The 17631-nt window shown below is 32.8% G+C and overlaps 1 protein-coding gene and 1 long non-coding RNA gene across 6 annotated transcripts in view; one reads left to right on the forward strand and one right to left on the reverse strand.

The window, feature by feature from the left end:
- LOC148627089 (transmembrane protein 69-like) overlaps positions 1-17631 on the forward strand; it is a 27843-nt gene continuing 10212 nt past the window's right edge. Inside the window, exon 1 of one of the 3 annotated variants that reach the window (XM_088567221.1) lies at positions 1-95. In XM_088567221.1, the coding sequence (XP_088423347.1) occupies positions 79-95 (17 nt within the window). In that variant the 5' untranslated portion in view covers positions 1-78. Of the gene's footprint in view, positions 96-16141; positions 16275-17631 lie in introns of those variants that run through there. The other 2 variants (XR_015919697.1, XM_088567213.1) reach the window with 2 other exon arrangements.
- Positions 1895-4499, reverse strand: LOC148627090 (uncharacterized). 3 transcript variants are annotated; one of them, XR_015919710.1, is made up of 3 exons: positions 3738-4499; positions 2578-2616; positions 1895-2366 (listed from the first exon to the last, which is right to left on the reverse strand). It is a non-coding gene; the product is annotated as an uncharacterized LOC148627090 (long non-coding RNA). The 3 variants fall into 3 exon arrangements; XR_015919699.1 differs by lacking the exon at positions 2578-2616; XR_015919709.1 differs by having other exon boundaries at positions 2578-4499.

Below are 17631 nucleotides of genomic sequence, written 5' to 3' on the forward strand. Positions count from 1 at the left end.
TTCATAACGACGAAGACCGGCTACTACAAAGTTCAAAGTCTACGGATCTTTTCCAAAAGGTCTTTTAGTAGAACGCCAATGGCTTCAAATACCTGGTAATTAATTGCAATTTAACGCCTTACACACATGAAATTCATTGTATTTCAGTTGAGTCGAATTTCATACTTAGACTTACAGTAGGTACTCACTATATATATATAAAAATAATGTCAGCCCTACGTGTCCAAACAATTAAGCCTTCTTCATGTTCTTAGGAGGGTTGTTTTATTTTGCAAAATTTGTTAGACTTGACAGGATTGACTACAGATGGGGTCTTTACCCTGCATCAAGTGTGGTTCCCTCCTCCCGTTGGCCCACTATGTCCATGGTTCCTAGTAATAGGGAGGTCAGTCAAAATATGAAGTATATAAAAAATGTACAAGTTTATATTAGTTTGAAAGAGCCCAAGAAATGTAACTTACTGGTGCAAAAATTTTTAAAATCCGTCAAGGGGTTCAAAAGTTATTACAATTTAAAGTTCAAAATTTTGGTCATTTTTCTTGCGAAGGCAAAAATGTCACATTTTGGGCACTTCTGTGGCCCACATAAGTCAAACAGGTAAAGAAATTCATACATTGTGTCTTAATCATTTAAATAAAGCCATTTCATACTTTGATTTAAGCCATTCAGGAAACTTGTATCTTAGATACAAAGAAAATTACACTTTTTTAAAATTGGCAAAAAAACACTTTGGACTTAGTTTTTTTTTGCTATGTGTCAACAGCATCGTGAATTAAAGTGCCATTTTTGGATATTCATATTTGGAAATTGGAAGGTAGCAGAAATCTGATACTTTGCTGTTCTTTCAAGAGTAATCCATTAAACAGAAATAAATAAACAAATATTATGTCAAAACCTCTGATTTGTTTTTCATTGGAATCAGAAACACTGCGGCAGACCGCCTTTTTTTTAAATGCGTTTTTTCAACAAAAAAATACATTTTTGCTTACTAAGAATTCAAAAAAAATATTTAATTTTTTCTGTCACTTGTTTTGTGTGGCAATAAAGTTGCTTGACTTGAAAAATCATGTTTTTCAGCTCAAAAAAATTTTTTGAGGTCGAAAATTTACATTTTAGGGTAAATTTTAGAGCTATTTTCAGTGGAAAAAATGGCGAAAGGTCAGACAAAAAAAGACATTTTGAATTTAAAAGCAGTTTTTAGCACATGACAGTTATTGTTATTGTGATTAAATATGTAAAAACACATTTTTATCAAGAAATAATTGAATTATATTTAAAAACCAACAAGCAAATGTTGAAAAATGGGGGTAAATCGAACATTTTTGAAAATTTCAGATTTAAAAAAAAACCGCATATTTATGCTTATATTGATCAAAATATCAACCTACCATATACTTATGTGGTACCATTTTAAAGCTTAGAATCTAAGCTATCACATGAAGATACTTTCATCTTATTTTGCTATAAAATGTTTAATGTGGATGAAAATTTGTTAGGCCTATACCTTAAATGAAGCCAGACGATAATCAAAATAAACATACATTTTTGCCGCAAAAAGTGGCAAAATAATATTATATCAAGGTCTGGTCAATTCTAAGATTCCTAATGTAGTCTTGTAATGTTTTCTTGTTTAAATAGGGTCTTTTAACATAATAAAATTTCAAAAACAAATGCTGTTTTCCCAAGAAATTGAGAAAATTTGTATGAATACATTGACTTGAACCAATGCGCATCCTTTCACTATGGAACTTTGAAGCCCTAGCTGTTTCCTCATGTGTACTATTATGTACATTAAATGATAATAAACAAAATATCATCATTTGATTAAGTTTAATGAACTTTTTGAAGTTTCCATTTCAGGCCAGAAGGGTTTCTTCACCAGAATCTACTATGTCTGCCAAATCTACAAAAGAGATTATGTACATAAGGACATTACACCTATTAACATCATTTACCTTATCAATTTACTTACAGTTAGTTTACTTTCTATTAAATCATAATCTGGTTTGCTAACAATCTGAAAAAATGTAAAACTATTTGATGTTGGTTGCTCACAAAGCGGTTGACAAAAGATGTGGCGAGGAGTTAAAAACACCAAACTTCCTTTTCCAGAATAATTATCTTCATTTCAAAACAAGAAGATTGTTTTATAAGGTTATATTAATGATATGTTAAATAACTTAATATGAATAATTTCGCTGCGTGATCCGTCTGGTTCTTCTATCAACTGTTGAACTCTCTTACCAATCAGGTTATCGGGTTCAGGTGTGTCTGGAACTACCCTACTTACTGTACCCCACATGGTCCTACCTCAGACTCGACCCATATTCGTCTCATAGCATAGCCCACTATGCTGCTCAGGCCATCTGAAATAAACAAGTAGTGGTATTCAATGAATATGTACTGTGAGGCAGTTTTAAAGCAGAGTCTAAACACAAAACTAATCGACAGTTCTTGTAAGTAATGTATGATTCAAATGTAAATGCTTATTTGTTACCATAATTAAAAGACTCAAAAGTTTTATTATTAAAATAAATAAAGCTACTAAACTAAATCAAAGTATAAAAACTAACTTACCATGAATTCGAAATATCTCCAGAACTCAACAAAATGAAACTAAAATGATGAAAAACAAACAGAAAATAAAACTAAATCATAATAAAATTTACATCACAGTTTACTTTTTATATGACAAAATAAAATAAATATTTAGGCAGCCTGTTTACTAATACTTTCTTCTGAAATAAATCAATAATTAGAAGAAAAAACATAGTACAAGTATGTTTCATATACATACAACAAAAGATTGGTATTATGAGTCAATCAATGTGATCCTAAAAAGGCCAAAAAAATATTAAACCATAATTAATTAAAATTTAATGATAAATAATGTATATTACTAGGATTTTAAACCTTTTCCAAGCAATTGTACATGTATATGAATATTAAATAAGTAGAGCATCTACAATCCTCTAAAAAATGAATATGTAAGTTAGCTGTTAAAAATTGTACAATATGAATATATAAAGTAAACTTAAGAAGATGCAGGTCATATGTAAAATATGCAATTGCCACATATATAAATCTCATCAAATAAGTTCTATTTATCAAGTAAAGTACAAGCAGGGCTACATGATAATTGTTCTAATAAAAGTCATAATTAATATATATGAACTGATAAAATGAAAACCAGAAAAAAAAGTTGTGTATCATTTGAAGAAGCAATTTAAGGTTGATTTTTTTTTCTACATATGATAATTTTGAATAAATAAAACAGTTAAAATAAATATAAAGAAGGTTTATGCTTAAACATGTGAGTTTCATATAAATTGGGCACTACATATAAATTAAAATTGAATTATCAAGGAAATTAAATGCAATATGTGCAGATTCTCCCAACCAATAGAAAAAAAGCAAGGTAAAATACAGAGACTTCCGATAATATAGGAAAGTCGATAAAGTCCGAAAGATTTTGAATGGATTGCAATCAAACGTTGGGAGAATTTACCTCATTACATATTCATCCTTTAATAAAAATGTTATGGAAACATATTCCAACTAATGCTAAATGAGAGTGATCTTTTTTAAATCAGCTTATGCAGAATCAAACGAAAATCAGACCTTCCAAGAAGGTGAATATAGTTTTTAAGCTTGCAGATGATAAAAGGTCATTCTAGAATTTGACCTTACGGAAACAGGGCGATTAGGCTTATATTAGACATAATTTAGGTACTTACCGTAAGTGATTGGCCTCCATGGCCTAGGTCCATCGTTGTCTGCACCACCAGTCAAAAATCCGTTCAGAAAACAGTCGGTAAAAGGCATTTATCCCCGAGTGTTCGAAAATCTTAACAGAAGCTATGGCGGATCAGTAACATCCGGTTAGCAAGAACGATAACCGGTCCCGCTTTAATTTTTGTGAAAACCACGCCCTGTCCACCCTAATATCCAATCGATTCCGCAAGCTATTATTGTTTTTCTTCTGAAACCAGGGTTACGGATGGACGCAGAAAGGATTAAATTTTCGGAATCCGACTGTCAGTGCATTCCGGGTACGCAAAAACTATTTTTTTTCAACATGTTTTTCCTTAAAATTACGTAAAAAATATATTTTGTAACAAAAAAATTAGCCTGACAACCGGATTATCAAAATTGAAGATATTTCCAAAAATTTAAGCCATAAATGAAGAAAATCGGTCCAGTAATAGCTTGCGGAATGAATTTTGAAATAGGTATGATCTTTGACACATAGTTTTTCAGGCGGCCATTTTTCTCAAAGTATCGTCACTTCAAACGTTTGTACCAAATGACCATCAACTCCAATAACAATGAAAGTTGTATATTTAGAAAGAGAAATGTCTCATCTTCAATTACATATATTTTTTTTGGTCATGCAATGGATTTTTAACCATTTTCTAACGTGTTAAAGTTGACTCAAAATTGAGAATTTTGCTCTCGCAAGAATATCGATAAACGCACTACCGACCTCCCTACTAGTAAGGCCACAAAGGGTAAAGTTGATTTCATATGGCCTGTTGTCCCCAGAAGTAAGGGCTACCCAATTCAGCCATCTCAGGTACCCATCTTTTAACAGCTTCTTTAAGCTGAGCATCTGACCACTGGCCAGATTTCTTTGTACTCTTGTCGCCTATAAGGGCAAGCTAAGTTTTGCTTTTAAACACCTGGGCTTCAAATAATGAAACCTACACATACATGTACATGATCCATGTACACACACATACATGTACTAGTATTACAATTGTTAGCTAACTGATAGGCAGTGCTTACTCTATACGAAATTAATTCAAATTTATAAAAAGAGTAATGGAAGGAAATATGGTCTGCTTACTTTTTTTTTTATCAAAAAGCATTATGAACAGTATACATTTGTAGTTCACAGTTTAATAGTATTCCTCACTGCAAAATATAAAGTTAATCTCATGTCATTTGCAGGGTTACTTATTTATATTGGGTACAACTTGTAATGACTGAATTACGTGGATAAAGCCATAATCTTTTTTTATGTTGTTACATGTATCTGAAATCCAGAATTATGTTTTCACTTCGTTAAGATCTTTCCTAAGGGCAAAGAAATCGTTCATAAAGCTGTCTTAGATCTGAATCCACAGGTACCAATATGAGATTAATATGTGTATGTAATTGTGATATTGAGTGAATGTTTCTTGCTTTTCAATTATGGAATAGCAAATTAAATATAAAATGAATATTACTTTTTTGTACTTTTTAGCTCACCTTGTTGAAGGCCATGTGAGCTATTGCAATCTCTTGGTGTCTGATGTTGTTAACAGTTTTTGAAAACTCTTCTCCTCTTAAACTATTGGACCATTTAGAACCAAATTTGGTAACAAAGTTCCTTAGGGTATTGTGCGTAGAATTGATTTGTGGATTTTTTATCTGTCGAAAAATATGGCTGCTGTTACTAAAAATAGAACATAGGGGGTCACTCGGATGTTTTTTGCATATATCTCTAAAATCATTAGATTTAGCAAATAGCGAAATTCTGACATGGTAAAAGTGTACATCTAGTCCTCTGACCCTGCAACCCTCCTTTTTTTTTATTTGGATATTGATATGTCCCAACCCGACATACCAATATCCAAATAAAAAAGAGGAGGGTCGCAGGGTCAGAGGAAATTCGGATTAGTGTATATCATGATGATATCTATCAAATTTTGATTTTAATCTGTTAAGCTATGTTGAAAAATTTCCCTTTTTTTGATGTTGTTTACAATCACTTGGCGTCCGTTGTACTTGTCAGTCGTCCCTGTCGTCTGTTATTAACAATTTTCCCAAAATCTTCTCCTCTGACACTACTGGACCAATTGGAACCAGACTTGGTTTGAATGTTCCTTGTGGTATCCTGCATAGAACTGTAGTGAGGATTTTTTTTATCTGTTGAAAAACATGGCCACTGTTACTAAAAATAGAATATAGGGGTCAGACAGTAGTTTTTCGCATATATCTCTGAAACCGTTTGGTTTAGCCGAATTCTGACAAGATAAATGTGTTAAGCATGATGAGATCAATCTGTTTCATTTTAATCTGTTAAGCTGTGTTGGAGTTATTTCCCTTTTTCAACATTTTTTTGCCATTTTCAAAATTATCTTTCAAAAATTTTCTCCTCTGACATGACCTTTCAATTGGAACCAAACTCAGTAAGAATGTTCCTTGTGGTATCCTGCATAGAACTGACATCAGGATTTTTTATCCTTTGAAAAACATGGCTGCCGTTGCTAAAAATAGATCATAGTGGTCAGAGAGTAGTTTTTTCGAATACATCTCCAAAGCACTTAAGTTTTGCCAAATTCTTGTAATAGCTGAAATGATCCTTATTATAAGGCTTACAAAAGTCTTGAGGAATCGAAGTTGTCAGATGACTCCTTGTAAGAGCTATTGCCCTTGAAAGGTGAAAAGTGACAGGGTTTTTATTTGTTTGTTTGTTTGGTTTTTTTTTTACAGTTTTCAGCCAGTAGTTGAAAACTATGAATGAAAGAAACTTTCAGTTGCTGAAATGATCCTTATGATAAGTCCTACCAAAATCTTCTTGGGTCAAAATTGTTGGACAACTCCTTGTTAAAGCTGCATTAGCTGCCAAATATGTTCAGTTTTCATTCTACTGAATTTTGCTGATTCAATGAAATAAGTTAGTAGTAATGCAATTGAAGCAATAAATGTCGATAATATCTACAGAATATTGTGAAAACAATGTTTTTTAAATCAGAGAAGATCAATAGCTCTGATCTAATTATTTTTTGTGTCTTGTTTTCATTTCATTTCATCTATTTCTTGATTAGTTTTCAAATAAATAATGACCATATTTGAGCCACATTATGTCTCAAAAGGTAAATTTCAAAAGGATCCTTGCGTTATATTCGAACTTTTTTCTTTTACGGCTCAAGTCCGTCGGTCTTCCTTACTGTTGAATAACCACTTTTGCTTTGCAATCAGATTTGTTATAAAAGAAATGACCCTTACAGTACATGCACGGATTAAGGTCACAAGAAGTCACTTGCATACGGATTTATCCAGGTCGATTTTTTGTCTTGCAAGACAATAAATATGTAGACACCTATTTCATGTAATTAATGCATTTTATTTGTGGATATCAAATGAAGTTATACAGGAAAAGTACAATTTAGTAGAAATAATTCGAAGTTGAGGTATACTTCAACAGAAACCAAAATTTATGAAATGACAGCTAATGCAGCTTTAAATTGATTGCCCTAAAAAGGCAATATTTAACCAGGTGAGTGATTCAGGCTCCTGGGAGACTCTTGTTCTTCATAAATTTGGGTTCTTCTACTTTGACATTGTCTGTTAAATCATTCAAATTTAATTCACAATCGTTGAAATAAATCATCCTTGAAAACTTGTTCCTCTCAACTAGCTACATTTCTCAGTTGATAAACTTAATAGCTCAATTGCTACAAGTTATTCCATATACTTCTATGTGTCATGTAAAAGCGATTAGTTTCTGGTTACCTAGTTCCACAGACAAATACAATAATGTCTCATAATATAATTTCACAAATTGTGTCTGTTGCAGGAAACATTAGTAATGCAGTTTTAAGACCTGGATCTACTACAGCTCTATCATAATAACATACAAATGGGCAAAATATCCAAATAGAATGATTATTGCAAAAAGCAATAACACCAGACTCAAAAAAGTGACAATTCCAAAGAAATGCATTATCGAAATTCCTATACCATCTTCTAGGTGTAGTTTCATTTTAATTTGTCATCTGCGGGCTTCAGATGTCACAAGGTAATAAAAATACACAATTCCATGGGCGATACATCAGGACGGTTTAGGGGGTTATGCTAACCTTTTGAGAAAAAAAATGGCCAAATGATGAGGGCAAGTAACAGCCAGCAGAAACCCTTTTCTTCAAGCTTCTTGATTGGAACCACTGCTCCTTTTATCCGCCAAGGCCTGCATGAAATATCTGAAGACAGCTCTTCCAATTGGTACTCAGCATTCTTCTTTATATTTCAATTCTATGATTGATGACTATTTATAATATCGTAGGTTTTTCATTTCTAACTAAAAATCAAATGGTTTATTATGCGTCAAAACATAAATAGGCAACTTGAATTTTTCGATACCGAACGACTGGTTTAATTGGGTAAATGCATAGAAATAAAATAGGAAGTGTACTGCTAAGAGGTAAGGGATAACTATTTTTAATTGGACCGTTGTTAATACAAACCAAATTTATCAGCATATTTAGTTTGCAGTAAAAGTTGTTTAATGGGTTGTTTATTGGCATAAATAACAAAGAATTAACTTGAAATATTACAAATATCTACAAAGTGGACACAACTATCTGCATTTGATCCTTAATGGGGAATGCTTATGGAACTATTTTCCTGTCGTAGCATAAGATATTTGCAGATGCTATCACGTTTTATAGATCTAAAGGCTCTAGTGACTGCTATATCCATTCTGATCTTCAATCTAAACTGATAAAAAATCACTTTTTTAAAGGTCCATAAAGTATGAGTGTACATTGAATGTTTGTGAAAACTCTTGCATTTATTAAAATGAAATTAACATCAAATGAAAGAGAAAAATCTGCTGAATGGCAATGGCTATTTTAATAAGTGTGCTTTGAATAACAATAAATTGATGGCTAAATGAATGTACCTATGTCTTGAGAAAGAAATATCAAAATTTTCATTTTTCCTTCTTCTTCTTCTTCCTATTAAGTTCATCCCTCAGATGTCTGAGTATTGTCGAACTTGGCTGTATACACTATTTACATACGATGACAAAGGATGTACATTTAAAAGAATCTGTATATACAATTAAAATCCAAGTTCGTTTACTCTGCTGTCAGGATTCCCACTTTGAATGCCTCTAGTGTGGGTGCAACAGCTAGTGTGTCTGGCAAGGCATTCCATATCCTGATGGCTGAGGGGAAGAAGGCATACTGATGCATCTTGATTCTTGAGTGGGGTATGATTAACCTCATTGAGTGGCCTCTGGTTGTGGAGGTAATGACTGGTGTGAGGTATTGTTACAATGTAATTGCAATCAGATGGTAGACAATCCTGTACATCATTATTGCTTTCATGTTTTGTCGTCTATCTTGTAATGATGGCCAATTGAGGTCTGACATCATCTTACTGACACTACTGTAGGTTGAGTAATTCCCATTCACAAAACGTGCTGCTCTTTTCTCCACTTGTTCCAGTTTGTTGATGTTCTGTTTTGTGTGAGGGTCCCATACTGTGGCAGCATATTCTACATTTGGTCTAACTAATGTAGTATAACACTGGTCTTTGACTTGCTTGCTACAACTGCTGATGTTTCGTCGCAGGAAAGCACAGGTGGAATTGGCTTTCTTTGTTATATTGTCTATGTGTTTATTCCAAGTCGGGTAAGTCCCAGGTATTTGGCATGTGGTACATGAGTAAGAATCTTGTCATGGATGTTGTAGTCGAAATGTACATATGACCTCTTGTTGGTGATATTTATGACCTCACATTTATCAGGATTAAATTCCGTCAGCCAGGTGCGTTCCCATCTTTGCAGAGTGTCAAGATCGCGTTGCAGTTGTTTTGCATCCTCCATGTTTTTCATGTTCCGGTATAAGAGGCAGTCGTCTGCAAAAAGTCTCACTGTTGATGATGTGTTCTCTGGCATGTCATTTACAAAGAGAAGGAACAATAGTGGTCCAAGGACAGTTCCTTGAGGGACACCTGATGTGACATTTGATGATGCTGAATGTTTGCCCTCTAGTACAACCTCTTGTTTTCGTCCACCTAGGAAATCTCTTATCCAGTCATTGAGGTTATCAATAATCGTTGGTGAGGGACATGAAATCGTGGTATGAGTCAAAACAGTCTATAAATTGCAAGTATGAGTGTGAGAGTGGAAGGTTTATCTTTTTATATATTGAGTTTCATTTTTGATCAATTTTGTTTATAATAGAAAAACATGGTCATCATATTTAGAATATTGTTTTGTATTACCCAGCTGTAACACCCTGGTCAGGTGGTGATATAGGGTTATGATGTAAAATCCTGGCTATGAAAAACAAATAAAAAATTTAAAAAAAAATTCACATAGTTTGTCTAAAGGATTGGTGCAGTTTCTGGGGCATATAGGTGAAGAAGTTACCAAAAGCTTTACTAAAGTCCAAAAGTATCCCATCCACCTGTTGGTTTTTGTTCAGGTTTGAAGCAAGATCGCCGACTGTTAGTAAGAGCTGTGATTCACATGAATGAGATTTCCTGAATCCATGTTGCACCAAGGTGTTTCATAACGACGCTAAATATTATGTGCTCAAGTAATTTACAGCAGATAGGTATTAAAGATGGCCTGTAATTAGATGGTTTACTCTGATCTTCTGTTTGTTTAACCATACGAATTTACTACTAATTAAAAGATAAAAGAAACTTCTTTAAAATGATGAAATTTTTATTGCATAATACTGAGTATGAAATAATTAACAGTTACAAGGTAAAATTTGTGAAAAATAGTAACAGTTATCAATTGCATCTACATTTAATAGTCGGTACTTTATAATTGCCTAACTGACATATTTCCAAATGCATATTGTATTTAAATATAGAACAGTGCATCATCTTGCTAATATGTGTGTGTGTAGGTATGTATGTTTGTGTGAATTTTATAGCAGAACTGTAGACTGTATGGCTTATTTTTTCACCTTTATAACATTCAGTTATTATTATGACAGATAACATAACAGTTTTGTCTATGAATGTTAGGGGCATTTTTCTAACTGTAAAAAAGGTCAGATATTTTTAACTGGGTAAAATGAAATAAAAACTTCTATTGCGTGCTTTCAGAAATCTCGTAGTTCTCAAGATATTGAAAAAGAATGGAAGGATGAGTAGGGGATATAAATGCTAGTTTAGTCATTTTAATAATAGAAGTGCAGGTGTTAGCATTATGTTTCAGCCTGGGTTTGATTTCACAGTACATAATTCTATTTGTGATGAAAATGGTCATTATATAATTTTAGATTTGAGTATATATGAACATAGATTTACTTTTGTATGTTTATATGGTTATAATACAGATGAACCCACATTTCTTAGTGAGTTATTACAAAAAGTTGCTTCATTTTCAAATACTAGCTTAATGTTTGTCGGTGATTGGAACCTTGTTCAAGATCAAAGTATTGATACTTACAATATTTTACACAATAGAAATCCAAATACTAGGAAAAAACTAGAGGAGATGATTGAATCTCTAGGGTTGTTAGATCCTTGGATAACGTGTTACTCCGACACAAGAAAGTATACATGGCGACAATGCTCACCAATAAAGCAGTCGTCTTGATTATTTTCTTGTGTGGGAGGATATTTTCTCCATGATGAAAACAGCTAAAATTATCCCAGGGTATAAAACTGATCATTCGGCTATTGTTTTTTTCTTTTACACCCTGCCTTGCTAAGAGAGGAAGAGGTTATTGGAAGTTCAATTCACAGTTATTACATGACGTTGATTACATAAGTATGGTGAAAAAATGTATAAAAGATACTGTGACTGAATATTATAGTTGAGGTGATATAAATGATCCTGTAACTGTCAGTTTATCTTGTAGTGACCAGGTATTTTTTGAAGTTTTGAAAATGAAGATTCGAACCATTTCTATCTCTTATAGCATTAAAAAATCTAGAGAGCAAAAGTTTTTGTACCAGGAAATTGAAAAAGAATAGTTAGTTTGGAAAACAGTATAAATTCAGATCCAGATGAAATTAAATTTGCTCAGCTGAATAAAAGAAAGCTCGAATTGGAGAGCCTTAGAGGTGAAATGGTTGATGGTTTAATACTTCGATCCCAGGCTAATTGGCATGAAAGTGGAGAGAAATGTAGTGAATATTTTTGTAAATTAGAGAAAAAAAACTATATATACAAAACGGTTTCTGAAATTATTAATGATCAAGGTAATCATGTATCAGATCAGGTAGATATCTTGACAGAACAAGAAAATTTCTACAAGACTTTATATACCACCAAGACCATTGATGATTTTGATGACACTTTTTTTCATCATGATGTAAAATTAACTGATGAACAAAAAGAATCGTGTGAAGGAAACTTGAGTTTTGAAGAGTGTGCAGAAGCTTTGAAAAAGATGAAGAATGGAAAAAGCCCGGGATCTGATTGTTTTACTGTAGACTTTTATAAGTTTTTTTTTGGAGAGATATTGGGTCTTATGTTTGTCATTCTTTACAATATTGTTATGAATGTGGTAACTTCTCTGATTTTCAGTATCAAGGAGATATTACATGCATACCTAAAGAGGGAAAAGATCGTCAAATTTTAGGTAACTGGCGTCCGATAAGTCTGTTGAATACAGATATTAAGATTGCCTCAGCAGCTATTGCTAACAGTATAAAACCAGTTCTGCCATTCATTATAAGCGATTCACAAAAGGGTTTATGGAAAAAAGATTTATGGGTAAAAATACTCGACTTTTGTATGATATTATGCACTATTTAGAGGGAAGAAATATGACTGGCTTATTACTAGTAGATTTTGAGAAGGCATTTGATTCTATCGAATGGAATTTTTTTAAAAAGGCTGTCAATAGTTTCAACTTTGGACCTTCTTTTTGTAAATGGTTTGAAAGTTTTTATTTATGTGCAAAAGGTTGTTATCAATAATGGTCACATGTCCAAATTTTTTAAACTTAGTCATGGATGTCAACTAGGTGACCCCTTATCTCCTTATTTATGTATTATTGGTGTGGAATTATTAGCATTAAAACTGAAAGCAAATCCCAGTGTTGGTGGTGTTGTTATAAATGATACTGAACCTCTGATAAATCAGTATGCAGATGATACATTTTTTATGTTAGATGGTAGTGAAGTGTCTTTACATGAAACACTTCTTTGTTTTGAATCCTTTTATAAAGTCATGAACAAATCTAAGACAAGAGCTATTTGGGTAGGCTGTAAAAGGTATTCTGACCATATACTCTGTCCAGATTTTAATTTGCTATGGGCACATTCAAATTTTAAAATACTTGACCTAGATTTTTCACTAAATCTTGATAAAATAATAGACATTAATTTTTCCAAAAAAAATTAAGGAAATTTCTATGATTTTTAAAAGCTAGCAACATCGAAAACTTAGTTTGTTTGGAAAAATAACTGTAGTTAAATCATTGGCTCTTTCCAAAATTGTTCATCTTTTGACCTCCTTGCCCAACCTCAACCAATATATGTTGAATCAATTAAACTCTCAGTTTTTTTAGCTTTATTTAGAATGGGAAAACTGAGCAGTTGAAACAAAAAACATTGATTGGTGATATTGCACAGGGAGGACTAAGAATGATACATTTGGAATCCTTTTGTGTATATTTGAAGATTGGTTGGATTAAAAGACTTATTGAGAATATAGATTGGGGTTGGCAAAAAATAATCATGTCGGATTTGCAATTATTTGGTGGTGAAAGGGTATTGAGCCTTGAGAAAGAGAAAATAAAGGAGGTTGCATTAAACCTAAAGAACTCATTTTAGAGAGATGTGTTTTTTAGTTTTTACACTGCAAAACCTTGTACTATAGAAAATTTGAGAGAGATATTATCTCTGGATATATTAAATTTTGTACCTGTGGCAGAATTTACATTCATTGGAAACATTTTGGCATACAGTATGTATACAATCTTATAGATCCTCAAAACAAAAAATTTATGTCATTTCATAAAATTAAGGATAAACTTTTGACAAATAATTTTATGAAGTACTACAGTCTTATTTCTAAAATACCAAAATATATAAAGGATTGTTTGAAGAAAAGGTCTGATGACATTTCTTTAAACAATTTTGTTGCCGAAGACAATTTTTTTACCGCTCTTAAATAATAAAAAAAAATTATATTTGTATATAAAAATATGATCAGGGAGATTGTACATATACTTTCAAAGGAATTTTTTCAGTGTGAAAATGTTGTTGGTCAAGAAATAGCTGATTAGTCTGTTTTCTTTGTCATACTACGGAAGTGTTGCAAAGACACATATTTACTAAATTTTCAGTATTAATTTGTACATAGAATAATTCCAACAAATAATTTCTTGTTTAAAATTCATCTGAAGGATATTAAATATTGTACATTTTGTAAAACAGAAGTAGAAACAATTGAACATTTATTTTTGATTGTTCTATAACACATCAATTTTGGGTATTATTCGAAAGCTATTTGTTTTTGAACTTATTAATATTGATTGCAAAAAATTATATTTTTAAGTGTAAACTCAAGGAAAAAACCCAAATATTGTAGAATTGAAAAGAGTTATAAAACAGTATCAACAACTTGAAAAATATGTTGCATTGAAAAACAGTAAGTTATTGTCATACAATAGATACTGGACCCCTATACATCATGTTTTTCCTTAAATTATAATTGTAAACAGTTTTTGTTGAGTATTTATTATTTTCATGAAATCGTGGTATGAGTCCAAACAGTCTAGGAAGGTTTATCTTTTTTTATATATTGAGTTTCATTTTTGATCAATTTTGTTTATAATCATAGAAAAACATGGTCATTATATTTAGAATATTGTTTCGTATTACCCAGCTGTAACACCCTGGTCAGGTGGTGATATAGGGTTAGGATGTAAAATCCTGGCTATGAAAAACAAATAAAAAATGTAAAAAAATATTCACTTAGTTTGTCTAAAGGATTGGTGCAGTTTTTGTGGCGTACAGGTGAAGAACTTATACCTTTTGCAGAAAGTTATACCCACTTAGGGATTGACATAAACTTAAAATTCAAATCGATTAATAGAACACAGAATGAATGTAGGAAGGGAAGAAATGCATACTTTGCTTTGAACGGAATATCAGCTAAATCTACGAATCCGTCTGTACTTATAAATTTATATAAAACTGTTGTTCTGCCGACTCGTTGTATGGCTGCGAAATGTGGTCCAAAATGAAATTTAATGATGTTTCTTTAGTAAACAGTTTTCAACACTTCATCGTATAACATATTCTGAATCTTCCCACTTTAAATCGTTCTGATATGTGTCGAAGTATTCTAAGGATATATCCAATAGAGATGTACATACATCAGCGGATGTTATTTCAAAAAACTTTGCAATATGGATACAACTTATTTATCAAAAACAATATTCATGACAAGACTTTTTTGGTTTCCAAATGATGATAAGCATATACATCTTGGATTTATACCAGACGCTGTTGAAACATGTCAAAATATGATCTAAGAGTAATCAAGGGAACCAAGGTTATAGCGGTAATCAAAAGAATGTAATCAAGGGACATCCGACAAAAACCAGACATGGGAAACTGACGTACACAACAAAGAACATAAAGTAACTAAAATCATACATAAAAAGTAACAAAAGCAAATGAGCAACTCGGACTCCACTAAACTGGGAGCATGGATCAGGTGCACCGGTAGGGTAAGCGTCTTCTGCTTTTCTAGAAACACCCGCCGAGTTGCTCATAAAAAGTCAAGTCCGGGGTAGACGAAAGAGGAAAGGAAAACTATGACACATCTAACGTGCGTATCTCCTGGACTACATTTCAGATGGACACTTTCCGTGCAAAGCTATATGGAAATCGTTAGTTCAAAGTGCTATAAACACGAAACAATCGTCCGAATGGCATGATCGTATGAGTAACGATAGTGACTTCGACAGATTTCGATGCTTGCATAAATCAATACTACTAGCCCCTTTCTGGAAGTTTTCCAAAAACTTTACTGAAATTAACAGATCATTTTTCATTACAAAACTATGGACAGTTATACCAAACTATACACCTGGTGCTTTTACTATATGTGATAGACCATTTACTGATGTGTATGGTCGTGCATGCATTAACAGAACATTTACGTGATGTATTATGGAACATTGTAATTGAAAATTTTGATTTTAACTTATATTGTGAACTCTCTCAGTATGATGATGAAATTCCAAGACGGAAAAGGAGTCATGGCCATCGCCACTATACGTCACCTAAGTTACATGATGTCTCCATAGATGGTCTCCTTCCTTTCATACAAAAACCTCTTGGACTTCATCACATTAGAACCAAACTTTATTCTATACCTCTCACTCTACTACACTCCCTTTACATAACAGGTCTTGACACTCCTGTTTCTGACCCCACCTCATCATTATACAGACTTGTTGCCATCATTTTGGATATTGGTTTCCACAGACTCTCTAAACCAGTTTGTGTGAAAAGTCAAGATGAAGAAAAACGATCATTTCTTCCACTACCGTTTGTCAACAAAGGTATAGATGCAATTAATTTGGCTAACATACTCCATCACAAAAGCGTTACCAACAAAATTCCCCCATATTTCAAAGACAAATCCATACCAATTATTTCATATTCCTATACTTCACCCATCGCATCCAAAATTTTCAATTATAAAAGGCTATTGCAGAACCTCGAGATTGAGGACTTCAAGGCTAAACCACATGACTGTTCTTGCAAAACCTCTCCATTCAAATATTGTCCTTCTGGTCACGTTGTTACGGGAGATTTAACCATTTTCGAAAACGAATCTCTGCGTAATATCCTTTCTAAAGGTCCCAAGTACCGTGAACCACGCTCCATAAATTGGAATTAAAACTTTAAAGTTCTTATGGATGCCGTCGAGGACTGTGCAAGTAAATGGATAAAACGAGAACAAGAAGACATTGATTCTCTGTCAGAGTGGTTAAAGGCCGTGAGGTCTTTAATTTTGAAACGAATGAAAGTTTTAAGTAGGTCAATGAGTGCCAAGGCTACATCAGTTTTCAAAGACCGCGATGTAGCAAAAACATTGTCTACTATACATGACAAATATGTTGTCGTACCAGCAGATAAAACCCAAAACAACATTGTTTTTGTCTGCAAAACGTTTTATATCCAATGTTTATTATCATAGGTAGACGTAGAAAGTAATAGCAGTGATAAGACCTACACTGCTACCACTCTCTCCAAAGAGGAGATTGTGGAAAACCATAAATCTGTGCTATCCTCATTTGGTCTCTCCACCAAGGACGATGATTGTGATTTACCGTCTATGTACTGGATTCCTAAACTTCACAAGAATCCATACAAACAACGTTTCATAGCTGGATCTGCAAATTGTTCCACCAAACCTCTTTCAAAACTTTTAACTTCTATACTTACAACTGTCAAAGAGGGTCTACAGTCCTTCCACAACACTTGTTACTCCCGTAGTGGTATTAATTCAATGTGGATCCTGAAAAATTCGAAAGATCTTTTGGAGACAATCAGTTCAAGACTATTATCTGAATATAATAGCATTAAAAACCTATGATTTTTCAACACTGTATACTTTTATTCCCCACGCTCGGTTGAAGTCCCGACTTAAAAACATTATACATCGTTGTTTTTCCAAAAAAGATGGTACACCTAGATACAAATATATAGTTCTTGGTAGAGATTCCTCATACTTTGTAAGAAATAATTCCAAATCATCTTCCAAATATACAGAGGAAGATGTTTACAAAATGCTGGAATTTTTCATTGACAACATATTTGTCCAGTGTGGTGGACGTGTTTTTCAACAAACGGTCGGCATTCCAATGGGAATAAATTGTGCTCCTTTACTTGCTGACCTATTCCTTCACTCTT

This window comes from Perna viridis, chromosome 1, assembly GCF_037379345.1.
Source record: "Perna viridis isolate PV_CMFRI_1.1 ecotype Kerala chromosome 1, ASM3737934v1, whole genome shotgun sequence".
NCBI lineage: Eukaryota > Metazoa > Mollusca > Bivalvia > Mytilida > Mytilidae > Perna > Perna viridis.